This window comes from Neodiprion fabricii, chromosome 5 (genome assembly GCF_021155785.1).
Source record: "Neodiprion fabricii isolate iyNeoFabr1 chromosome 5, iyNeoFabr1.1, whole genome shotgun sequence".
Taxonomy (NCBI): domain Eukaryota; kingdom Metazoa; phylum Arthropoda; class Insecta; order Hymenoptera; family Diprionidae; genus Neodiprion; species Neodiprion fabricii.
This window is the reverse complement of record NC_060243.1, coordinates 2,568,215-2,591,542: the sequence shown is the minus strand read 5'-3', so window position 1 is coordinate 2,591,542 and position 23,328 is coordinate 2,568,215. Positions and strand designations below refer to the sequence as shown.

The 23,328-nt window shown below is 38.7% G+C and overlaps 6 protein-coding genes across 7 annotated transcripts; 3 read left to right on the top strand and 3 right to left on the bottom strand.

The window, feature by feature from the left end:
• The first annotated feature begins 2,646 nt into the window (after positions 1-2,646).
• On the top strand, positions 2,647-4,744 carry LOC124183544 (3-oxoacyl-[acyl-carrier-protein] synthase, mitochondrial). Its single transcript, XM_046572177.1, has 4 exons — positions 2,647-2,848; positions 2,972-3,205; positions 3,315-3,695; positions 3,816-4,744. Exons 2-4 carry the CDS (start codon positions 3,025-3,027, stop codon positions 4,556-4,558), a joined length of 1,305 nt encoding a protein of 434 aa, XP_046428133.1. The 5' UTR covers positions 2,647-2,848; positions 2,972-3,024; the 3' UTR covers positions 4,559-4,744.
• LOC124183541 (venom carboxylesterase-6-like) lies at positions 4,567-7,633 on the bottom strand. Its single transcript, XM_046572173.1, has 8 exons — positions 6,899-7,633; positions 6,545-6,836; positions 6,198-6,395; positions 5,959-6,137; positions 5,735-5,903; positions 5,328-5,663; positions 5,127-5,247; positions 4,567-5,036 (listed from the first exon to the last, which is right to left on the bottom strand). Exons 1-8 carry the CDS (start codon positions 7,097-7,099, stop codon positions 4,862-4,864), a joined length of 1,671 nt encoding a protein of 556 aa, XP_046428129.1. The 5' UTR covers positions 7,100-7,633; the 3' UTR covers positions 4,567-4,861.
• Positions 7,634-7,782: 149 nt separating this feature from the next.
• On the bottom strand, positions 7,783-12,891 carry LOC124183536 (gametogenetin-binding protein 2-like). The gene is made up of 11 exons (XM_046572167.1): positions 12,553-12,891; positions 10,895-11,085; positions 10,677-10,820; positions 10,330-10,542; positions 10,053-10,256; positions 9,732-9,900; positions 9,487-9,651; positions 9,299-9,388; positions 8,958-9,200; positions 8,430-8,837; positions 7,783-8,338 (listed from the first exon to the last, which is right to left on the bottom strand). The coding sequence occupies exons 1-11, from the start codon at positions 12,640-12,642 to the stop codon at positions 8,162-8,164; spliced, it is 2,094 nt and encodes a 697-aa protein (XP_046428123.1). The 5' UTR covers positions 12,643-12,891; the 3' UTR covers positions 7,783-8,161.
• Positions 12,892-13,053: 162 nt separating this feature from the next.
• LOC124183550 (neuferricin) lies at positions 13,054-15,165 on the top strand. 2 transcript variants are annotated; one of them, XM_046572185.1, is made up of 4 exons: positions 13,054-13,285; positions 13,859-14,023; positions 14,233-14,560; positions 14,668-15,165. In XM_046572185.1, the coding sequence occupies exons 1-4, from the start codon at positions 13,204-13,206 to the stop codon at positions 14,846-14,848; spliced, it is 756 nt and encodes a 251-aa protein (XP_046428141.1). In that variant the 5' UTR covers positions 13,054-13,203; the 3' UTR covers positions 14,849-15,165. The 2 variants fall into 2 exon arrangements, with proteins under 2 accessions (XP_046428141.1, XP_046428140.1); XM_046572184.1 differs by lacking the exon at positions 13,054-13,285 and having other exon boundaries at positions 13,297-14,023.
• A 17-nt stretch (positions 15,166-15,182) lies between these two features.
• On the bottom strand, positions 15,183-17,452 carry LOC124183555. Its single transcript, XM_046572193.1, has 4 exons — positions 17,351-17,452; positions 17,011-17,054; positions 16,281-16,439; positions 15,183-16,165 (listed from the first exon to the last, which is right to left on the bottom strand). The coding sequence occupies exons 2-4, from the start codon at positions 17,034-17,036 to the stop codon at positions 15,805-15,807; spliced, it is 546 nt and encodes a 181-aa protein (XP_046428149.1). The 5' UTR covers positions 17,037-17,054; positions 17,351-17,452; the 3' UTR covers positions 15,183-15,804.
• On the top strand, positions 17,155-23,119 carry LOC124183532 (transcription initiation factor TFIID subunit 2). Its single transcript, XM_046572161.1, has 19 exons — positions 17,155-17,662; positions 17,831-17,885; positions 17,967-18,130; positions 18,207-18,423; positions 18,510-18,748; positions 18,824-19,045; positions 19,117-19,330; positions 19,434-19,685; positions 19,769-19,977; positions 20,052-20,291; positions 20,377-20,626; positions 20,704-20,844; positions 20,934-21,124; positions 21,200-21,411; positions 21,505-21,724; positions 21,806-21,962; positions 22,179-22,334; positions 22,427-22,597; positions 22,694-23,119. Exons 1-19 carry the CDS (start codon positions 17,619-17,621, stop codon positions 23,009-23,011), a joined length of 3,672 nt encoding a protein of 1,223 aa, XP_046428117.1. The 5' UTR covers positions 17,155-17,618; the 3' UTR covers positions 23,012-23,119.
• Positions 23,120-23,328: the final 209 nt, after the last annotated feature.

Genomic DNA, 23,328 nt, shown 5'->3' with positions numbered 1-23,328 from the left:
TGATATACTACATGCTCCACTTCGCCCGAACTCGATCATTCATTCGAACCTCCGTTTATTAATCTCAGTTATTCTTCGGTGTCTGGAAAATATAAAAGTGGCCGTATAAAATACTTATGTCTGAGGTTAAATGTAATCTGCGGTAAAGAAAAAAAAGAAAGAAAGAAAAAAAAAAGTAAACAAATAATAAAAACTATTAACGCCAATTGCGTGACAATTGCGACAATTATTAAAATATATATATAACGCATACCCAGTAAAGTTGTTTATCTTATTCTTCGTCCTCACTCCTGCATTCTCCGTTGTGGTCGCGTACCGTTCCAGGTTTACAAGGTTTGTTACATTTGAGAGCGGGCAGAGTATAAATTTCAGTCACCATCGACTCAGAAGCGATAGGCTCTTCATGAACCTCGTCGTGACCCGCAGAACGCGTAATATATATAATATATCCAAATATGCCAGCGACGCCAGCCATGACGAATGGTACGATTACACTTATTGGAGGCATATTTTTATGCAGGGGATGCACACTTTTTTATGACACTTGGACGTCGTTGCAAACCCAAGAGCGGTTCGGAATATATCTGTACAATCCATGTTCCACAACCGAGATATATAACATCGGGTCTTCCGACAATTGCAGCAGGATAGAATAGGATAGAATATACGGAGGGGATACGAACAAAAACCTCAGAGGTTTACGAAATAAGTCAGCTTGCGATATCCTCAGTAAAAGAAATTAGCTGTATCGCTGGTGCCTAATCGGGAATGTAAGTCAAACAAATCTCGTGTCCAATACAGATTCCGATTGTTTTTCATTTCCAAGCAGGGTTCACCCTAAATTTCTAATGCTTATCAGGCTGCAGCAAAAGTGTTGCAAATTTCGAATACATTGTGACGAGGAGCGGAACTGCATCAGATTTTCAATAGATTTGTTTTGAATTTATCATTCGACGATCAAGTTATTTTTGTTTTTTTAGATTGATTCACGGTATTCATAATTGGTCCCAGTTTGTATACAGTTGTCAAGTATCGATGCAAATTGCGCACAATAGTTTGTGCTTCATTTATCAATTGCACAAATAAATCTTTCAACGATTGTGTAATTAATACCTAGACGGATTTCATCTGAATTTTTCAGGTGTAGCAAGCAAACACGACTCGTGTTCTGTTCAATATCACAAACATCTTCAAATAGGCGTTACTCTGCAAAGCCACTTTACATTACATTTATGAAATTGTTACAGTCATTGAATAGGAGTTCCCATCCCAAAACACGTGTTGCATGAAGAATCATTTGACGTTAATGAAAAATCTTCTATTTTAAAAGATTTAAAGGAAAATATTTACTAAAGTTGGCCTGAACATTTTATATCCACGTGACCAAATAAAATTTCGAGAAAAATTCTTAGAATAATCCTTCAATTTCCTAAACCTGATGCGCAGATCCAATCTGAGAGGTTTGCATCGTAAATAAAAGAGCCATCTTTCAAAAAATCATAACTCTGCCAATTCGCTAGTTGTAATATAAGCCTTTCGCGAAATGCTAGCGAATGATATGTTGATTACCCGGAAATAATATGGGCGGTGTCGGATTAGTACTTTTACAATTGCATATTCAATTTTTTTGCGCATCATATCACATAATGCATCCTATATGTATACACAGAAACATAACAATTCATTTTTTACATACCTGTTATTCGGTTGTGTTGTTTTCTGCGTTCGAGTTTTTTCTCTAACCTCCGCAGTCTCTTCGTTATTTGTTCTCCATCAGTCTCTTTCCTATTCGAGCCACACACACGCACTTTTCACTATGATGCTGAAGTTAGTAACGTTATCGTCACGATCACGTTTCAGAGGAACCGTTATTTTACAATTGCAGTCATGTCAAAAATTCAGTAAATCATAATCATAATGAAGCAAAACGTATTCATAAAAAACTTGACTACTTCAAACCCCCTGTGAACTTAAAAAAAAATTGTAATTTTTTGTTACGTTAACGTTACTAACTTCAGCCTGTTCTTTTCACTTCACAACCGTAATTCGGATCAACTTCGTCAACGTAGTACCAAAAGATCGTTTGATGGCGATGTATTGTACTCACGATATTGGAAAATGACGCTCAGCATATTCCATGCTGTCGAATAATTGTAATCCGCACAGTTCAGACGCTAAATTGACACTAAATCTCAAACCTGGTCGCATGCTGCTCGCCTTTCGAAATTGAGCTCAATCAACAAACCTCTGACTGTTATTCTCCTTACACGTCAACATTCCGAACGTAATACTTTCTGTAAGGATGCCAAGAATGTACGGGAGAAAATCTCGGCGTATGAATGCCACTGGATTGTAATATCAAACGATTTTTCTTTACGATTCTTGATTACCTGTCCGCGGCACCGAATTTTTCACTTCAACTGAACCCTACGCATGTTCACTTGTTTCGAAAATACCAAATTTCGAACTTATGATGCGCTACCTGTCGGGGATACCGGGAACAATGATGAACCGAATTTCTTGCCCGGTAGCAGAAAAAATTACTTTGTTAAAATATTTGTTATCGATAAGCCGATATAGTAGCTACTGGCTTTTTAACTCCATCTGTCGGCGTGGCCAGCTACTATATGCAAAATTCTTGAGTCAAGATTTCAGGTTATGTATAAGCATCACAAATGACCAAACATAACCTCTTCTTTTTACGATCTCTTAATATCTTCGTAATTTAGTAATTCCACCTCGCATGAATCCGTATTTCTGCTCGCATAAGTTATTACGGCAACTTCTACACTCGAGTAAATTATTCAATTTTGAGAGAGAAGTTGTCGACACAGGGAGCAACAATTGTGTACGTACAAGATCATATTTTGTTGTACGCTGAACAATACGCACAAACAAACGATTTCGGTTACCGATTACAATTTGTAAATTCAACACATAATTAATTAATATCTGCTTCGTTCGTTCGCAGAGCTTCTACTCCAAATACACGAAATGAAATAGAGTTAGGGCTCATTTCCTGAGATGACACGCTGGCTTTCAACGGCTTCGAAAATTCGTAATCGCCGTGTGGTCGTCACAGGAATGGGGGTCGTTTCCCCCCTAGGTGTCGGCCTCAAAAACTCATGGAAATCTCTGATCGATGGAAAATCTGGTATAAAAAAACTCGACAGAGAAGAGTACGAAAAATTGCCCTGCAGAATTGGTACATTTGAACTTTACGAACACTACTTTCGTTTGTTCAATCTTCAAGCAATCAAGTCTTAAGAGTTTTGTTTCAAATGATCTGAATAAATTTTTTACCTTTCAATCAGGGGGTCTGGTTCCTAGAGGAAATGGGCCAACTGAACTGAACATAGATTCGCATTTCTCAAAGGGTCAGTTGCGGACCATGTCCATGGCGACAGTATACGCTCTGGTTGCATCGGAAGAAGCACTGAACGATGCGAGCTGGAAGCCGGTTGAAGAGAAAGATAAAGAAGAAACTGGCGTGGCTGTCGGGGTCGGGATGATCGATCTCGTTGACGTATGTGACACTAATGACGCTCTGAAAAAAGGCTACAGTAAAGTTAGCCCGTATTTTGTTCCAAGGATTTTACCTAATATGGCTGCTGGTCAAATTAGCATCAAATACGGATTCAGAGGCCCTAATCACGCTGTTTCAACTGCCTGTGCGACTGGGGCACACGCCATTGGTTGGTAAATAATTATTGCCACTCAAGGAACACTTGTCGAATCGTGGGAATTCTTAAATACCACCACGGACTACAGACCTGAGGCGTTTCAGCTCCAATTTATTGCTCTTTACTCTCTAGGTGATGCTTTTCGTTTTGTACGTGGGGGTGATGCGAGTCTGATGGTCTGTGGGGGAGCAGAAGCCTGTATCAGTCCATTAGCCATTGCAGCATTTTGTCGATTAAGGGCCTTGAGTACGTCGCGTAATGAGTCACCCCAAGAGGCATCGAGACCCTTTGACAACGACAGAGACGGTTTTGTAATGGGTGAAGGGTCTGCCATATTGGTTCTAGAAGAATTGGAACATGCGCTTGAAAGAAATGCTAGAATTTACGCAGAGGTATTGGGGTACGGATTGTCGGGTGATGGCGCGCACCTCACTGCTCCCAGGGAAGACGGTTCGGGGGCATTTTTAGCTATGAGGAGAGCAATGAACGATGCCTGCATTGAACTTGGCCAAGTCTCTTATGTGAACGCTCATGCAACTTCGACCCCACTTGGTGATGCGATTGAAGTCAAAGCCATACAATCCCTGTTTTGTGAGCACAGTGAAAATCTGATGCTATCTAGCACGAAGGGAGCCCATGGTCACTTGCTGGGAGCTGCAGGGAATTTAGAAGCTGTATTTACAGTGATGGCCATCAAAGAAGGACTTGTTCCACCGACGATTAATTTGAACCATCCAAACTGCGAATCAAAGATCAATTTTGTTAGAAATTTTGCTAGAAAATGGGAGGGAACATCGAGAAGAATCGCTCTGAAGAATGCATTTGGGTTTGGCGGAACAAATGCCTCTTTGTGTATAGCTCAATATATTCATTAAACGGTTTCTAGAAATCCAGTAAAGCTTATGCTGCTTGTATATTCTGTAAAAATTGACAAAATAAGTAATATTCTGGGTAGGTATGTACATTAGCTTTGTTGGAGCTTCGATATTTATGCATCAATTTAACTTTTTGCAATGATTGTACGTGTATTATTCACGTTTAATAAAAATTATATTATTTAACCATTGGGTTTTTGCTTATATTATGCCCTATTTTGTGATTGAAGTTTTGAACCAATCCTAGTTTATAGGATCACAAAATCTAAATCTGAAAACGGATCTATTTATTGTTATCATATTTCAAGCTGCTAAAGTATAATTATTTTCGTTGAAACCGATAGAATGCCAGAAGTTTTTCTGTCCGAACTCCGGTTTGCTTTGAACGTCAATTTTATTTGGTCCAGCAATCTGCAGATAACACATTTCACCTGCACACTCATTCAACGTGGGCCACTCCACCCCGACGTTAGGTGAACTGAAAAATGATTTATTGTTTGTTAGTTCCATGCAAAGATCATACTCTTAAGATAGATTGTTGGAAATGGGATCGCTTGATAAAACTTACCCATCTGTCGCAAATGATGTCCAAAATTTGAGCAGCTTCTTTTGCATTTTTAAGTCTTGCGGTAAAGTTATATTGAAATTTGTACTAAGAACATACAAGTGCTCATCGGAGTGACTGACTCCTGCAGAATACAAGCAGGAATACAAATGTAATTCAACTCGGTCGAGAGCGTTGCTTTCAAAGTGTCTCGATAAAACTTACCAAAGTTTTCGTCACAGGCACACAGTAAGTTGCTCAGACTGTGATTGCCTCTGTATGTAAATTGATAAAATCGGACAGGGCTCTTGTTAAATCGTGCCTGTAATCTTGCAGCGTTATCGCAACTGTAGACAAACAGCCGGTCCCCGATCATTTGTACCGTTTGATTAAACGTCGATCTGCTGAATTGTTCACTTCCAAGATAATGCTCTTTTATCAAGCTCGAAATATTTGCATGATCAACGTTTGGAATTGTGTAATAATAATCCAGCAGATGTGGCGCTATCGTATCCCAGCGATCGTTCATCTCTTGGAGGATCGTGTCATTGGTCACATAATCTGATCGAACATGATCAGAGTATTGTAACAATTCAAATACAGCTCAAAATCGGTGCCAATAAATATCTTACCAGCAGCGGGATAAAGACCCTCCTCGCTAACTATGCCTACAATCCATGGCACGTCTTGTGCTTTACGAGAACTTATTATTTCAATGGGTGGTTGATTGATAAAAGTTAATTCGCTACCTTCTTTCTCGACAACTGGTCCGAACGGAACATGAGGACTGGCCCTCCAAAACTAATGAAATGTCTTTAGGTTTTCGTTTTGCTAAATCAATTTCAATGGTACTTACTATAAACTTTTCAAGAGCCTGTACTATCCGATCTGCAGGTCGTGCTTTCATGCAGTCGATCATCAGCTTTACGTTGGAAGTTGTACAACTAACGACGGTAGCTAATTTCCTAGTCTTTTCAAGAGAGTCTTCAGCAAGGCTCCAAGAGTGTAAAGCAGTTCCACTGAACGACATTCCCCCTACGGATACCGTTTTACAACGCAAAGATCAAGATATATAGAGTAAATGTGAGTACTTACCGCGAAACAAACCAGAGCTGAGATTCGTCAGATAATGATAATGAACAGACGCTCCTCCAGAGCTCTGTCCAAAAAGTGTTACTTTTGCTGGATCGCCGCCAAATGACCTAATGTTGTTCGCCACCCAACGCAACGCCACTGCTTGATCCTTGAGACCCATGTTTCCAGGCACAATCTCATCCTCGGTACTTAGAAAACCTCAACATTCATGCATATTGATATTAATAATAATTTGCATGCTGATATTTATATTTATAATAAATGCACACTTTCACACACAATCTGCTGAAATTTGATGCAACTACGTGATCTATCATTACAGTCGTACCAAAAATACACCCACTTACCCAGTGGACCGAGTCTATAATTAATTGTGACTAGTATTACGTTTTCATTGAGCAAATATTTTGGCGTGTACTTCGCTCCACTCCCAGAATGAAAGGCGCCTCCATGAATCCAGAAAATAACTGGTAGGAGACTATCACCCCTTATGGGGGTGAATACGTTAAGGTAAAGACAGTCCTCTGAACCAATTACCTTACCAGATGGATAGGGTGGAAGGTAACTGTACTGCATGCACCATGGACTTGACTGTCTTGCAATTAAAACGTCTGTCCATGGTGAAATAGGTTGGGGCACCTGCGAAGATTCCCTGAAATTAGTGAAACTGGTAATGTCTGAAAGCATCCCTTGAACATTACCCCAAATCTTAGATTTCCAATCGGTGGTTGAGCATACGGTATCCCTTCGTAAGCTTCGTATCGTCGACCATTGCTCGAAGTTTTGTAGTGGCCTTCTACCTGTCCCAAGAGCGATACAACGCTTGGATATGATTCACCAACTTGTTTGGCAAGGGAAAACCCAAACACCAATATAAATTTAACAATAATCACAGACTTCATTGCTTCGCTGAAGAGTGAATTGCCCTGTATTACACTACATATATACTCTCGAGGCTATCAAAAAAACTGGCTCTTTCACCCTCTTATAGATCAAAGCTTTCGTTGGGAACTAATGTATAATTTACAGGTAGCTTATTTATATGTTAATTGAATCAATAGCTTTATCATATTGCTACGCTCTTGAATAGAAAGAGACGGAGGTAGACCACCATCAGTGGCTATCTCTTTCTACCAGCTGGCCGAATTCTACTGGCCTAAGCGTAGTCCATACTATATATCAATGGTTGATTGCCACTGACTCTAGAGATGAAGTGTCAATGTCACACAACGTTCGTTACAGGTTACAGTCGTCACAACATATGCAAGGAATGCAGCATGCATCTAATTATGCATCTGCATATGGTCTCAGATTAGATTACGCTTGGCTTTCACTGTGTTGTGCTCACTAAACGTAAGTAAGTACTTATCTGCTGTTAATAGTATGTGAAAAAACTTCGTGTAAGCTTCATATTTTCAGTTTTTTAGAAAGAAATTCAGTATGAAAGCTATTCTGTTGATATACCAGGTGAATGTTGCGATAGGCTCGTGTCCTGATTATTACTGTATTTACTAGTTACGAATAAAAAATTCTTACGAATCACACATAAATTGAGAAAATTGACATTTTTTTTTGTTTCAATATCTTGGTTACAGATTTATTATGTATATTTTGTATATCAGATTTTTTGTTTTTCACCAAAATTTGATAAATATATATTATTCCATGAGCTGAGTGACATAATATTTGCCAACGATACTTATTATTCATAATTCATTGTTATTATTACAATTTTTGACATTATTATTATCATGATCATTCGTGCGATATTAATTCAAGGGCCTTTTCTTCATAACTGTGTATGCTTCTGGTAAAAAATATACCAAACAGAGAAGTAGCATTTGAGTGTATCTACACTGGCAGTAAATCAAGGTAGAAATGTAAAATAGAATAAAAATGGAAAAGAAGGAACCCCAAGAAATTGAAAATACTTCCTAATAAGTAACTGTACCCAATAGGAATCCTTAATGTGGAATATTAAAGGGTCGGTGATGGCTACAAAGTATCGCAAATCGTTTCTTAAGGGTTTGCCGCAATTCTTGACGTTTCTCAAGTACTTGGCACATGCGCGATTTGAACTCTTGAACTTCTTCCGCTGGAATATAACTCTCTTTGCTCTCGTCCTCCGAAGAGTATGAATCCTAAAAATACAGAAATTATTTATTATTTATTGCCGATGGTTGAATAATACGAGCTTGAAACAGAAATGGGAAGAATAATTTTTGTAAGTACCTCGAGCATCTGCATAAGCGTTAGCCCACCACCTCGCTCACTTAACAGGGAGATACTGGAACTGGAATGCGCAAGCTTTTCGGAAGGTCTTGTATCGTGACAATCCCCTTCGCGATTACAGCAGCTATCGCTGCAGGCAACCTCTGAGCCTTCTGGTGTGCTTGGTAGCGATGAACTGCTCACATTGTGTTCAGAGGAATATCCGCAGTCTTGGGATGATTGTTCGCTGGAAGAGCGACCGTTGCTAAAAGCGGCAACAGCATCTGTATACTGCTTCTTCATGTCCAACCACATAGCCAAATTGTTTGAATGCTGATTCATCAGTTCATCCATAACCTCCTTTGAACTACCTTCCAAAAACTCCCTGGGATAGTACCAGTACCCATCCTCGTCCTGTTTCATAATCTCCTGAGAATCACAAAGAAAAAATACAATAAAATAAATTAACTAATGTAAATGTGAATGACTAGAGTTGGTAGAAAAATTTTTATAACACACAATGGATTAATATTCACATCATCAACTCACCCGGCAGTGTGGACAAGGCTTGCACCCTTCGTATAAGTGCCCTACAATTTCAGGACTTGAATTACTTATTGACTTCAGATCCATGGGCCCTTTTTTATCGGGACTCTTTTGTACGCTGGAAGACTTTTTATTAGGGAATGTTGTTGTTTGAGGTTTCGCTTTGCTCACGCCTTGAGACTTCTTAAGGCAATCTGGACACTTGCACGTTGGTAGCCCCTTATTTTTTGGATCCAAAACCTGCAACTGATAAACAAAGAGACCTTGAGTGACAATATCCAACAGCGATGAGCCGTTTCTTTACACCAAAAGAAAGTCGTGCGATAGTATCCAAAATCCTTTACCTTATGTCGGTCAATGTTTTGGGTCGTTGGCTTCGAGTCTACGCACGGACATGAGAGTTCTCTTCCAGGCCCGTACTTATCCTTTGGGCACTGGTGGCAAATAAAGTTCAGGTTAGAGGGTTAATTTATTAATCAACGAATAGTTTAGAAGTAATCAATTTCCGCCACTTTTATAGCATGCATCTTACTTCGCAAGTATTTTCTTTCTCCTCCGTTTCATAACGACGTTCTTTCTTCTTCTTACGCTTCAATCGAAGTTTTTCACGCCGTTGTTGTTTAGCAAGTTCCTCTCTTGTTAGTTCCTCGTAAAGTAGTTCTAACTGAGTAATTCCTTGTTTGACCTCTACCGCCATCTGTTGGTGAATAAATAATGCTGTATGTAGTTATTTCATAACAGAGTGAAAATAGTTACTCTAACGCTCTTCAAATTTACCTGAAAATTTCTGGATAACGCATCAACCGCTACTGCAGCAAGCACCTTGCAAACAGTTTCTTCCTCCCTCAGGCGTCGATGGACACGATGCAATCGTTCAGCAACGCAAATACCGAGACAAGTAAGAACTTCTTCTTGGGCAATCTCTAACGTTTTAGCATGACGCTCTCTGAAATATTCATTATTATCAGTCAGAGTGTGAGGGAATGAATATGTACAGCATACAGTAATTAAAAAGATAGAATAGACTTTCAAATTTGAAAGCTATACCGCGAGTCAGGTGAGAAACAAGCTAAAAGGAAAATCAGTGTGTATTCTTACCTGCCCATCAGCTCAGGTTGTGCTCTTCCAATTAAATTGCTAATATAATCGGTATTAGTTTGCAAGTGAACATGTCGTTCAGGAATGCATCGTCTGATTCCAGCATATAAAGCAGGTACATAACCTTTCTCTTTGGCGGGATCAGCTTCAGTAGTGAGGAGGGAGGAGGCGAGGAGCACTTTCGTACGACATTCGCTACAGAATCTATAATAATTAAATAGCTTTAGTTTAGCAGTAGAACAAGTTCCAAGAAACATTACGAGATCGTCACACATACCTGTGTTTTCGCAAATACGTATCAAGCGTCACATCTAGCGAGTCATTTTCAACGAGAGCAACTTCTTGTCGGCAAGCATTTCTCATACATTCCCAAACGTCCCTCCAAGCGCTGGGTGGCGGCCGCATTCGTTGCACCTCTAAAGAGTGTAGGGCGCATCTGCGTGATTTTTTACTACGAGGTTGGCGATCCACTAGGCTGTTTAATCGTGCGCTAAGAAAAGAATGAAGTTTAATTAAACGAACGAACGATACAATAAGACGTGTCAAAGAGTGTGAAGAATTTTTTCAACGCTTTATAAAATTAAAAAATACTTGGACTCTTCTCAATATTCTCTGAACCCATACCTATGCCCTTGTAACATGGTACATAATAGTTGAGGTGAATCCAACACCTCATCCCGTATAGTTAGAAGACCATCGGGTGTTATTACAAGAGGATCAAGCGCAGGATGGCCGGACTTCATCAAGTCGTAGAATAATCTCTCAACGCTGCAAAAAATTATTTCTACGATCAATAAATGGTTCGAAAGTATTTAACTCGCAACTTGTAGAGTTCGGCTCACCTCCGTCTGCAGCCAACACAGGGAACTGCTTGTCCCAGAATAGCGAGCATGTCTTTACACGTAACTTCAAAGGAAGCCTTAGCTTCCTCTTTGGTGAGCATGTTCAGCTTCCTAGAAAATTCATCTAGCTGTTTTCCCCTGACTAGTGGACCGTCGCAAACTGCACCTAAACCATTTACGTCCATTATCATCTGTGAAAAATGATATACAGGGTAATTAGAAATGTGTGTTAATTAATTGGCAGCACAACGAATTGTGCCTCTTTTTTCAATACAATATACAATACCATCTTTGCTTATGAATATGGCACAAAACTTATTACAAATCTGTCATAAATCATTCATATATTAAATTATAATAAATTTTCCATACTAGCAGAAGTAGAAAAATTCACATCTTCTGCAACACTGCAGCAAAAATTAAGACTGTAATTGCATGTTATAACAACATGAAATATAAAATAATAATAAAGATTACATAGCCATGTTGATGCTTGAATATTTATTTTTTTAAGCCAGATAAAAGATTAAATAATCCATGTGGCTTAAGCGATCTCTTGATGAACTGAGAGAAAGGATATTTATTGCTGTAGTTGTTGAGATATTTTTGCGAAGGGTGATTCATGCATGGAATTTATAATACAAAATAACAATATCATTTATGACCACGGCAATAATCCAGGAAATGCAATTGCTCAACATTTCCCAGTTTTCCATGTCTGTAATGACTCTGAATCAAAGTGTATAGACAGGCGTAGAAATGTTGATGAAATTCATGCATCCAGCTGTATCAGCAGTACGTAACGCGACTCGAGTTTTATTTGCAAGCTAAACAAAATTGACTATGAATCAGGAACATGTGTAGAAGACTTGTTTTTTCAGTCTGAAATTATTGCATTACAGTTATAAAAATCAATGCAATGACCCATTTTCTTTCATCAACAATAAATTCATGGTCTTAAACAAGATTCGGCTAAAGCTTGTTAAGAAGTAATTTATAATTCTGTCATGCAGTTATATCTCCCCCTGAATTCAGTTTTTTGACTGCCAAATGATTTTGAGTAACAGAGGTGTGAAAGTAGGTCGAGACAATCAAGAGGTAGATAAGCCAGAGATCCTACCCGACCCGATGCTACGTTGTTTGTGTAGCATGACTGCACGTTCACGATTACTTCTAGCCAGCAAACAATACAGCATGAGCGTTTCCTATCTCGAACTTTTAACATTATCTCGACCACATGGGACCGAATGAAACCTTACTCCGAACGGTGATTCGCTGGATGACAATTGTCGAGCTATCTAAGAATGGTTCTTGTTCGCTTTGTTAGAAAGAAACAAGTTACAGGTAAACATGAAAATGTAACGACGAGTTCGTCAGTGCCAGCTAAAAAATCTATCTTTTAATACAGACGCGATTTTCCGTCGTTATTTTACGAGAAAAACAAACGAAGGACGAGTTCTCCAAGGTCTAGGTCGTTACGCCACTGTGCTAAGAAATACGGGCTGGGTCACGTAGCTTTGATTCTGACTTAGGTTAAGTTTGATGACGAGCGGCGAGCAAGGCAGCTGAGGATGGAACGCCGCCCCCCCGAATCAGGAAAAACATGATAAACGAGGAGAAGATTGATGAGAAATAACAAAAGCGACATATTTACATACCGTGAGATTTTCGTCGATGATCAGCGGCAGTTGTCTACGCGTCAAAATGACCGAGTTATCACCACGCCAAACCTCAATTAACTTGGCCATATTTTCACGTTATTAACTATCGTCAACGGGGTTGGTTATTATTGCCTGGTTAATAAAACCCTCAGGATTCACCTGGTCTAGTTGAAAAAAATCGACGATCGAACGACGCAACTGTTCACTGATTTTGTTATGTCACGAACATAAAACAACGGAACCCAACAATGTTCGTGTAGGTTTAGACGACGTTGACTGCCATTTGCAGAAGTTTCTTCACTTTTCTCTTACTTCCGCCCCTCGGTTTGTCCCGCACTTGATGCTGCTGCCAACTAAAGTCTGCTTTTACACACATGCACGAGGGCGTCTCTTATAGGTATAGCTACACGTACGTATCTCTTAGGTATATATCGTTATAATTATCCAGCAGGCGTGATCGCGCAGAACCTCTACGGTTTAATTTTCAAAGCGAAAGCTAAAGCTGGCTAAACACTGCCGAATAGGCAGGTGGTTACGGGTGATTAATTTTCCCCTGATCGCCTCAGTGCGGGTGCCGCTTTCTTAGATCGAAATCGCCGACTGCGTCGCAACAGTTTTTACTATTTTACCGTAATCTCCGGATCACGCATGAAGAAGAGCAATAAAAAAATTCTAATCGCCCGCGCCCTGCCTGCTACGCACCGCTGCGCCAAAAGTCTCTTGTACATAAGTAGGTATACAAACCTGGGTATATTACACATACACATATACGCGCGTCGTTGGTGCTGCTGCTTAGTTTGAAAATGGTGGAAATGTTTAGATATCCCGTTTTGTACGTGCCTGGTCTGTTTTCACAAGTTTTAAAATAGCAACATACCCTTTTAACGTGTCACGAGGATCACGCGCGATTAGCCTTTTCATCATGCTCCCGTCAATATACAATTGTCTTCCAACAAAGCTGACTGAATAAGAATATGAAAATTTGTAAAAAAACGAATTCAGAAATAACAAGATTCTCTAAGTTTAAAAACTCCGCCTTTTCGACGGGCGTCAAGGTCAATGCCCCGCGACCTCAGAAAATAGGACATTTAATCAACGTACAGCAGAAAACTCTATACCTATAATACTTGAGAAATCATGAAGAGAAGATACGTTTGGATCGTACTGTTGCTAGTAACGCTGTACACCCTGTACCGTTACGATTATCAAAAAACGCTCGTTGCAAAGTTGAAATACTTTGCATGGAACGATGTATTTTTCATGCCATTCTTCGCTTCGTCTTCGTTGCCATCATCTTCGTCAGCTTCTGAAGGAAATGAACAAACTGTTCGGCTATTCACGCAAAGCCAACTTAGCCAGTATACGAATCTCGAGGATGGTTTGTACCTTGCCATACTGGGGCAGGTTTATGACGTAACCAAAGGCGAGCGACACTACGGACCTGGAGGATCGTACCAGTCGTTTATCGGTGAGAAACTGAAAGCCTATTTCAAGCTGCAATATGAAAAGGGTCTAGTTGCTATTAGTAGAGTAAAATAAAACCAAAATTAGATAACATTGTTATTTTACATAGCACAATGCATATTATGTTCTAGAATTTTATTTTGATTATTTTCATATTCTGTAAGACTGTAAGATAAATTATTATATCACGTCGATTTCTTCTATTTGTAACAGGGCGTGATGCATCGCTGGCCTTCGTCACAGGGGACTTCAGTGCCGAAGGATTGACCGACGACGTTTCCAGCCTGAAGCCATCCCAAATCAAGTCTCTGAGCGATTGGACAGGGTTCTACGCCAAGGATTACACGTACAAAGGGAAACTCATTGGGAGATATTACGATAGTGATGGTAATCCAACGTCGCAACATCACATGATACAGGAGATGCTGGCCTTAGCTGAAAAGGAAAACTCTAGTGAAGAGCAGAAGAAGAGAATTTTTCCTCCTTGCAATATAGAGTGGAAACCCGATGTTGGGACTAGATTGTGGTGCTCGAAACGAAGGTAGAAATTTCAGGATTGAGGTCTGAGGAATTTTCTTCAAGATTCGCTCATTAGCATTCTAATGCTTTTAGAGTAACTGCATTTTTCAATACTTATCTTTATTTTAGTGGTGGAATAGAGAGGGATTGGATCGGGGTGCCCAGAATGCTGTTCGAACCTGGCTCCGAACAGCACCGCTGTGCTTGCGTCAACTTAAAAAGTAAAGAACACGAAATGCACAAGGGAAATCTACGAGAGTACGAAGGATGCGCTAAAGGCTCCACTAACTGTGTGATTAAAAATAGCTAATCATTCAATCGCTATGATATTTTGTATAATTTGCATTCCAACAGTGATAAATTAAGTATCTGATTTTCTTTTCTCATGAATAAACATGTTATTTTTATATACATATGTTATCGTGCTTGTTACTTAATATCCATTGCGTCCGTAAAGGTCTGTCTGTGGTTATGTTATTCATATTTGTGTTGAAATGTTTAAAAGATACTTTCGATTTAAAAATATATATTATATCCATATTTATACCAATACAGTATACATGTATATAATCATGTTGTTACGATTCCTTACACACGGTAATAATAAAAAGATCTGTTAATTTTTAATTCCACGCAATTTAATTTTCAACTAATGTCTTAAAATATTTATAATATAGGAAGTTTATCAGGGTACTTATCGGGATACAAAATTTTAAACTATTGCATAAACGAAATTTTATAACTACTTTTCACAGATGTCTAATAAACAAAAATAATCAAAATCTATTCACATTTTTCTACTTTAATATTGTTATTGGATCTGGAAAGACTGGTAAACCCAGTTTATGTATTATCTATTGTTAATCATTCAATAACTAAAATTGCATCATTCGTAGAAATCATTATAATAGCTGCAAATTCAATGTGATTTAGTATAGATTGAAATGAACAGTCTCTGGTGTACTAGTTATATTTAGAGAGATGAGTTGTTATACTGTATGCTATAATACGATTTCTATCGGTACAAAACTCATAATCAAAGAAAAAGAAAATTGTATAAATTCAGGAACTTATAGCCGTCAATTGTATAGTAGTGATAACTTCATTTGCACGACCTTTAGCTTATTACTCAAATACAAGTTTCACTATTTCTCATTGATTGTATTCGTATCTATCAAACTTAAATTAATATTTATACAGTCTCATGATAGTTTTATAATATGCAACTAGTGAATTCAATCAGCGTAGTTTGATCAAATCTCTTGTTCACTTATCTTCGCCCTCAAATTCAGGAGATGACTCTGGCTGCATGGTATTCAACTTGGCGAACAACACCTCCATTGTTGTACATCTCCTTCTGTGCTTGATATTCGAACCGAAAACTTTCTTCACCCTAGCCCGCCTTTTTTTCAGCTTAGAAGCTGTCGGCTCTACCTGAAATTCAATCATTCTTTTGAACTTCTTAGCTCCAATAAGTACGCTGCTTTCACCCGGGCCCGTCCTTTCCTCTAATATAGTTTCCAGCTTCTTTGGAGAAAGTTGTAAATTTTTGTCCAAGTAATACCCGGTGATGTCTGCATCTCCTTCCATTTCGGAATAACGTCTTTTTCTGGGTTTCTGACTGCACCTTACAGATTCAAATTCAAAAAATATGATTTTATGAAGGAGAGCTAAGAAAATCTGCAAAAACAATTCTTATTTTCTGAATAGAAACTAATCCTCCAGTTTTGTCTTGATATTACCTGCGATTCGCTGTTACAGACATATCAGTTCTGGGAATTCTTTTCCTGAACACCCGTTTGGTAACCACTTTTTGGTTAACATCTGGGGTAACAGTGAGCATTTCAAGGCTAGCCGTGACCTCGGGCAGACTGATTTCCTTATTACTACAAATTTCTTCACTGTCAATGAAAAATAAAAGATAATTATTCATTAAATTCCATTTTTCAATATATTTCAAGTCTCATTATAGACTTATCAGAGGATGAAAGGATTGATTTACATCGATTTACTTGGATATTTGGCAAACGTAAAAGCAAGCCATGCATTCATTTTTGCAAAAAAAATGCTGCGATCGTCTATGGTCACAATGATTTAATTGCAAAGTATATTTGATAACAATGTTGTTAAAGATACGGCGCGATGAAATAGTTTCGACAAGGTTGTACCTTGGATTGTCACATAAGTGAAAACATTGAACTTTGTAATGCAAGTATATTACATAAATTGAATGAAACACTCGATTGCCGATAATTGAGGACAAATTTGTGAATCAACAAACTTTCTGTATCACCTGTTTTGGTCAAAAGATCGTTTGAAATAGTTTTCAGACAAAGTTTTCTGTGTTCGAATACTTCGTGATATTTAATATCAAAATACATTTCCGCTGTGCTCAAGTCACCGTAAATCAAGCGGAAAGAATCAGAATGCAAACAAATCGAAAATTAGATAAGAGTGGACAAACAAACTTACGCTGTGCCTTCATTCTTTGCATCCATTTCCCTTCACTGTCCTACCTAAAATAGTATCTCAATTGTTTACTCGTTGGCGTTGTTTGTTAAACACTATAAATCAACTACTCAATTCAAAACAAAATACATCAGGGTAACATTATTGTATACGTTGTATCTCTTAAATAAAGGATTAGAACGACGCGCGAGCCGCCATGTCGGTCAGTTGTACTCAGTTAGGCATCCTTGGCACTTTGCCACCCCAAAATACAATCATGGCAAGAAGGAAGGCACAAATGCGAATATGGCTAGGTTAACTCATTTGTACAGCAAAGTCAAAGATAGGTTATACGTTGTCATACTCGGTCACACTCCAGTTTTCTTGGATGGAATGTGATGGAATGTGAAGTAATAGCACAAAGCGCACGAAGTAATGATACCTGAAAATTTCGATGGACTCTTATCGTGTAACGAATCGAAAATAAGTATCCAGTACGAATCGATTCTCGAAGCGATGCTTGACATAACCGAAAACACTACAAGTAGATGGGGCAATAGCTGCCAAAGTACAGCGATATTTCAGTAATTCTGTTATGAGGAAGATATTTTAATCGTCACATCAATGGAAACATGAAGAAGGAAAAAACGGCTGATAACAGCCGACCCTATAAATTATAAGTATTCCAAGGAGTATTTAATTTTTATCGATCTTTGATTTTTTAGGTTATGCAGTCATAACCACTTTTCAGAATTACTTTAAATAAATTAAAGCAGGTCAAACTATCATCTGTGATCTTTGATTTGAGACAAAGAGTACTATCAATACTGTTTTCTCTTTTTACAGCTCATCAAATTTTGAGCTTGACTGGAATAAGCTTCCAACGGAAAAGCATAATTGTAAGTTTGTTTACAGTATTTACAGGTCCTGGCTGTTCTTCACATTGCTTGTATTTTTCGTTTCTTTTTAATATCCTCAAGGGTTTCGTCGAGCTGACCATCGTACCGCTCAGGGACACTCTACGCCTGATTAAGCTAAATGCCAAGCAATGCAGAATCTACCGTGTATGTTTAAATGACACTTACGAGGCGCCATTTCAGTACTTTGATCCATTTTTGGACATTTGTCAGGGGGATGGAAAACAGTAAGTTGTTCTAAAACCTTTGCTCTGTTAAATGCAATCTGAATTTCCATTTGCTCCATGATATTTTGTGCCTCAGACGATCCTTGGAATTTTATTCCACTCATCATTTGGCCGCTGCTCAGCGAGTCGACCCAGATAACAACTCTGGTGAATTAGTCATTCAAGTACCACCAGATGCTGCTCACCTAGTCGGAGAAGGAAGAGGTCTGAGAATAGGGATTGAGTTTTCACTCGAACAACCTCAGGGTGGGGTTCATTTTGTATTACCGGACTGTGAAGGAAATTTAGCTGAGGTATCCGCACGTTTCTACTAATCACTCCTTTTTTCTTTCATTATAAATAATTGTAAGATATGTCATATTCTTCATTATTTTTCTAGAGAGGGGCACACATGTACACGTACAGCTATGAAAACTCATCTCGACTGTGGTTTCCTTGCGTCGATAGCTTTGCCGAGCCTTGTACCTGGAAGCTGGAATTCACAGTTGATGATTCAATGACGGCAGTTTCTTGTGGAGACTTGGTAGAAGTTGTATACACTCCAGACATGCGGAGAAAAACGTTTCACTATGTTTTAAACACCCCTGCATGTGCTCCGAACATCGCTTTAGCCGTTGGGTACGACGGAAACTGTTGCCTTTGCTCGAAGTCCAAAAATGATGTCTAAAAATAATGTTTGTTTACAATTTTCAGGCCATTTGAAATATTTGTCGATCCCTACATGCACGAAGTCACTCACTTTTGTCTTCCCCAACTTCTACCGTCTCTCAAAGTTTCAGCAAAATACATGCATGAGGCCTTTGAGTTTTATGAAGAAACTCTTTCAAATAGGTATCCGTATTCGTGCTATAAACAAGTATTCGTTGACGAAATTGATGAGGATATCAACGCCTATGCAACAATGAGTATTTTGAAGTGAGTAAGTTTCTTACTCATGTTTGAACCATTACGAACAATTTGCTCCTAATGACAACTTTCAATTTCAGCACAAATTTATTACACTCTACAGCGATTATTGATCAGGTTTACATCACCAAGAAGGCTATGGCGCAGGCAATTGCCGAGCAGTTCTTTGGGTGCTTTATTTCAATGCAGAATTGGTCTGACACCTGGCTTCCTAAGGGGATTTCAACTTACCTAACCGGGCTTTATGCAAAAAAATGTTTTGGTAACAATGAATATCGTGAATGGGTTCAATCGGTGAGATATTGACTTAATTTCATTCTTTGGTCTGGATATTAATTAAAAGAGTCATCTCGAGGCTTATTTCACGTGAAATATGATCAGTGATTCGTATTGCTAGGAGTTGCAAGAAGTGGTTAAGTATGAGGAGCAGTTTGGAGGAATAATATTGGACCCCTCCCAACCGCCAGCCCCCTTGCCTATTGCTGCTAACACGCCAGCTCCGGTACCAAGGGTCCCAGATCCAGGGTTTTACTTTCCGATCAGAAATCTCCACACCATGTCGCCTAAGTACATCGAGGTACTACGGAAGAAGGCACACTTGGTCATTAGAATGTTGGAGCACAGGATCGGACAAGAACTTCTTTTGCAGGTGACTTCAAGTTGGTGATAATTTGAATTTTTGAAGAACATATTTTTTTTGACCTTCATCTAAACTTACTTTACTGTTTTGAGGTGTTCAACAAGCAATTATCTCTGGCCGCCAATGCTGCGCAGCAGAAAATTGACTCTGGCTTATGGTCGCATATGCTGATCAGCACAAATGTATTTACAAAGGCGATTTTTACAGTCACCGGTAAAGATATGGCTGTGTTCATCGATCAGTGGGTCAGAACAGGTGGTCATGCGAAATTCAGCCTTAGCTTCGTTTTCAATAGAAAAAGGTAACTGTGTTTATAATTCAGTCGAGAAGAGTTACGAAGAGATTATCAACTTATTTAAAAAACTTCCATTGCAGGAATACCGTAGAGTTGGAAATTCGTCAAGATACAACAAACCAGAGAGGCATAAGAAAATATGTTGGCCCTTTACTGGTGAACATTCAAGAACTGGATGGTACTTTTAAACACACGCTACAGATTGAAGGCACTGTCGCTAAAGCAGATATAACTTGCCACAGCAAAAGTAGACGAAATAAGAAGAAAAAGATTCCTCTCTGCACTGGAGAAGAGGTCGATATGGATCTGTCAGCTATGGAGTGAGCATCTGATAAGTTTTACAATTCTTAATGCGATATAATAAATCCACACGAATTATCAGAGATATTTATAAATCAATTTCAGCGATTCACCAGTACTCTGGATCCGATTAGATCCGGAAATGACGTTGATGCGAGCGGTGCAAATCGAGCAACCTGATTATCAGTGGCAATATCAATTAAGACATGAAAGAGATGTTACTGCTCAATTGGAGGCCATCGAGGCTCTTCAAAATCATTCTACTCCTGCTACTAGATTAGCTTTGACTGATACGATTGAAAACGAACATTGTTATTATAAAGTCAGGTGTCGAGCCGCTCACTGCTTGACAAAGGTTTGTGTATTATTTAATTGAACAGGTTTTTTTAAGCTTGCCATGTGCAGTGATTGATGAAAATCTTTTTTTTCCAGGTGGCTAACGCAATGGTAGCGACATGGGCTGGTCCTCCAGCTATGTTGGCAATTTTTAGAAAATTATTCGGCTCTGCATCTTGTCGAAGAATTATAAAGCAAAATAACTTCACTAATTTCCAGCATTATTTTCTACAGAAGGTGGGCAAAAGAAGCCACAAAGTAGAATCAGACCCCGGATTTTAGTATCACAGTTAAAACGTGGCATCACTTGGCTTTTTCTTTTACAGACAATACCCGTCGCTATGGCTGGCTTGCGCAACGCACATGGCATATGCCCGCCAGACGTCTTGACTTTTTTGATGGACTTATTCAAGTATAATGACAATAGTAAAAATCGCTACTCGGACAATTATTATAGAGCTGCTTTGGTTGACGCCTTAGGGGCGACTGTTACTCCAGTGATCAGCGTGCAACAAGGGTAATTATTGAGCTATACCTTCCTCTGTCCATAGTCTTACAGCTACCGTGTTTTATTTTGGAATGTTTCTTACAGCACGGCTATTACTGCAGAGTCGCTGTCGATAGACACAAAAGCCATTCTTGAAGAAGTAACGAGGAATTTGAATTTAGAGAAACTGCTGCCATGTTACAAGTACACGGTCAGCGTCGCGTGTTTGAAGGTCATAAGAATATTACAGAAATTTGGACATTTACCTAGTAATCCGCATTTATTCAGAGCTTACGCTGCATATGGACAATTTATTGGTAAGTTGTCTCTGAAAAAAAATATGACGTGGTTCTTTTTCTCCTCACTGTAGAAGCTCCCAGTTTCAGAGCACTGTCTTGTCTGCTTTTCAGATGTTCGGTTAGCTGCATTGGAAGCATTGATAGACTTTACAAGAGTAGATGGCAAATGGCAGGATATGGAGTTCTTACTCGACATGGCAGAAATGGATCCTCACCCTGGGGTGCGGCACAGATTAGTTAGGCTGATTGTGGAAAACCCACCATTTGAAAGAGCCCATAAACATAGACTGGACAAACCTGATCTTGTCGATCGTATTTGGAATTTGATCAAGTAAATATTTCTGTTTGTATTGTTGAAAATATTCCCTGTATAATGCACGACTTGACTATCATTGTGACAATTATGTTTTAGCGGCATGCTGTCTCACGATACAAAGCTGAGGTGCGACCTGGTTGATCTCTACTATACCTTGTATGGCAGTAAACGACCTCTCTGTATACCAATTCCAGAGCTTGCGGCCATCACCAAACCGAGAAAAGTCGGACCTCATATTAGCCCAGAGCGTGATGTAATGAATGTTCAATACTCTGATAATAATATAAAATTTAATATGCAAAATCGAGTGAAAAATGGATTTGCTGAAATTTTTAATGTCCAAAAATATGTCGATAAAAAGTATTAGTGTTATAACACTTGGGATATTTTATAGCCGAATCGAATTTGTAATGAATCTTTCTTATGCTTATTACGATATTCCAAAAGTAATGGATGATGATGTAATTAGATACAACCAAACCCGGTCAATGTGAACCTCGAAACTCCACCTGACATTGAAGTCGTGCTTGTTCAGAATAAAAGGAAAGCTTCTCCGAGTAAGGACCTACCTGGTCCGTCTAATAACATGTCTTCTGAGTGTGGCCCTGAAGCTAAAAAACAAAAGGTATGAACATGTTTCGAATAGATCTAAATTCAATCTCTGTGGGTATTTCATATGTGGTACCCGATGTTTATTCCTTTTTTTGTTGTTACAAGGATGATAAAACCCCGGGATCAAACGAGGGTAAAGTTAAATCGGAATACTACAGTGACAACTCTGCATCCTTGCCAGGAATTATGGGCACACAGGGCCCTGTTGGTTTCGAGCCTGGGATGTTCAAGAAAGAACAGGAGGACCACAAACATAAGGGAGATTCTGCAAATAAGGTAAAGCCTCACCTCCTCGGTTTCTTTTCTCTTGCCTTAGTATCTAACTGTGCCATGAGAATTTCAGAACACTTATTTTCTTTTCTTTCTCTACAGGGTAAGAAGAAGAAGAAAGACAAGAAGAAGCACAAACATAAACACAAGCATAAACATGATCACAAGCATGGAAAAGACAAGGATAAAAAAGAGAAGGATAAAACTAAAGATAAAGATAAAGATAAGGACAAGGAAAAGGACAAGGACAAAGATAAAGACAAGGATAAGGACAAAGAAAAGGATAAGGACAAAGATAATAATAAAAGCAAGGATAAGGATTCAAATAATCTCAAAATTAAAGATGAGACCTTAAGTTCGGCTAGCTCGAGTCCAAGTCCAGACGCGAGTACTGTTACATTAGAATTCGTTTTCCCATGAGAACAGAATATTTTTATTCCAGATAAAACAATTACTTACCAAATAATTATTGTATTAAATACCTTTGTACGCTCTTTTATGCACAATAGAATTTTTTTTTTCTTATGACTGTGGCGTATTTGTATGCTTATGCGTGTATGAATCACTATAGTGAATTATCTTGTAAATAAAATCATCGTCGATGCACCATCCATAAAATGATCGTATTAAACATTGATTTGAAACCGTATACCTCGGCAAAAAAATTCTCATACTTAAAAGTGAATCACTTTTCATCCATTTGAATGAACTCATTCTGTTTCTGTGGTAAGCAGAAA

Coding starts and splice junctions, on each gene's coding strand:
- LOC124183532 (XM_046572161.1), top strand. CDS start 17,619: ATGAAGAAGGAAAAAACGGCTGATAACAGCCGACCCTATAAATT. Junction 20,627..20,703: donor CCGCTCACTGCTTGACAAAG/GTTTGTGTATTA, acceptor TTTTTTTTCCAG/GTGGCTAACGCAATGGTAGC. Junction 22,598..22,693: donor AGGGAGATTCTGCAAATAAG/GTAAAGCCTCAC, acceptor CTTTCTCTACAG/GGTAAGAAGAAGAAGAAAGA.
- LOC124183544 (XM_046572177.1), top strand. CDS start 3,025: ATGACACGCTGGCTTTCAACGGCTTCGAAAATTCGTAATCGCCGTGTG. Junction 3,206..3,314: donor AAAATTGCCCTGCAGAATTG/GTACATTTGAAC, acceptor CCTTTCAATCAG/GGGGTCTGGTTCCTAGAGGA. Junction 3,696..3,815: donor GACTGGGGCACACGCCATTG/GTTGGTAAATAA, acceptor TTTACTCTCTAG/GTGATGCTTTTCGTTTTGTA.
- LOC124183555 (XM_046572193.1), bottom strand. CDS start 17,036: ATGGATGCAAAGAATGAAGGCACAGC. Junction 16,440..17,010: donor GCAAAGAATGAAGGCACAGC/GTAAGTTTGTTT, acceptor TTTCATTGACAG/TGAAGAAATTTGTAGTAATA. Junction 16,166..16,280: donor TCTGTAACAGCGAATCGCAG/GTAATATCAAGA, acceptor TGAATCTGTAAG/GTGCAGTCAGAAACCCAGAA.
- LOC124183536 (XM_046572167.1), bottom strand. CDS start 12,642: ATGGCCAAGTTAATTGAGGTTTGGCGTGGTGATAACTCGGTCATTTTG. Junction 9,901..10,052: donor CAACCTGAGCTGATGGGCAG/GTAAGAATACAC, acceptor TGAATATTTCAG/AGAGCGTCATGCTAAAACGT. Junction 9,201..9,298: donor AAAACATTGACCGACATAAG/GTAAAGGATTTT, acceptor TTTGTTTATCAG/TTGCAGGTTTTGGATCCAAA.
- LOC124183550 (XM_046572184.1), top strand. CDS start 13,693: ATGAAGAGAAGATACGTTTGGATCGTACTGTTGCTAGTAACGCTGTAC. Junction 14,024..14,232: donor ATCGTACCAGTCGTTTATCG/GTGAGAAACTGA, acceptor TATTTGTAACAG/GGCGTGATGCATCGCTGGCC. Junction 14,561..14,667: donor TTGTGGTGCTCGAAACGAAG/GTAGAAATTTCA, acceptor TCTTTATTTTAG/TGGTGGAATAGAGAGGGATT.
- LOC124183541 (XM_046572173.1), bottom strand. CDS start 7,099: ATGAAGTCTGTGATTATTGTTAAATTTATATTGGTGTTTGGGTTTTCC. Junction 6,837..6,898: donor TTGGAAATCTAAGATTTGGG/GTAATGTTCAAG, acceptor GAATCTTCGCAG/GTGCCCCAACCTATTTCACC. Junction 5,904..5,958: donor AGGCTCTTGAAAAGTTTATA/GTAAGTACCATT, acceptor ACATTTCATTAG/TTTTGGAGGGCCAGTCCTCA.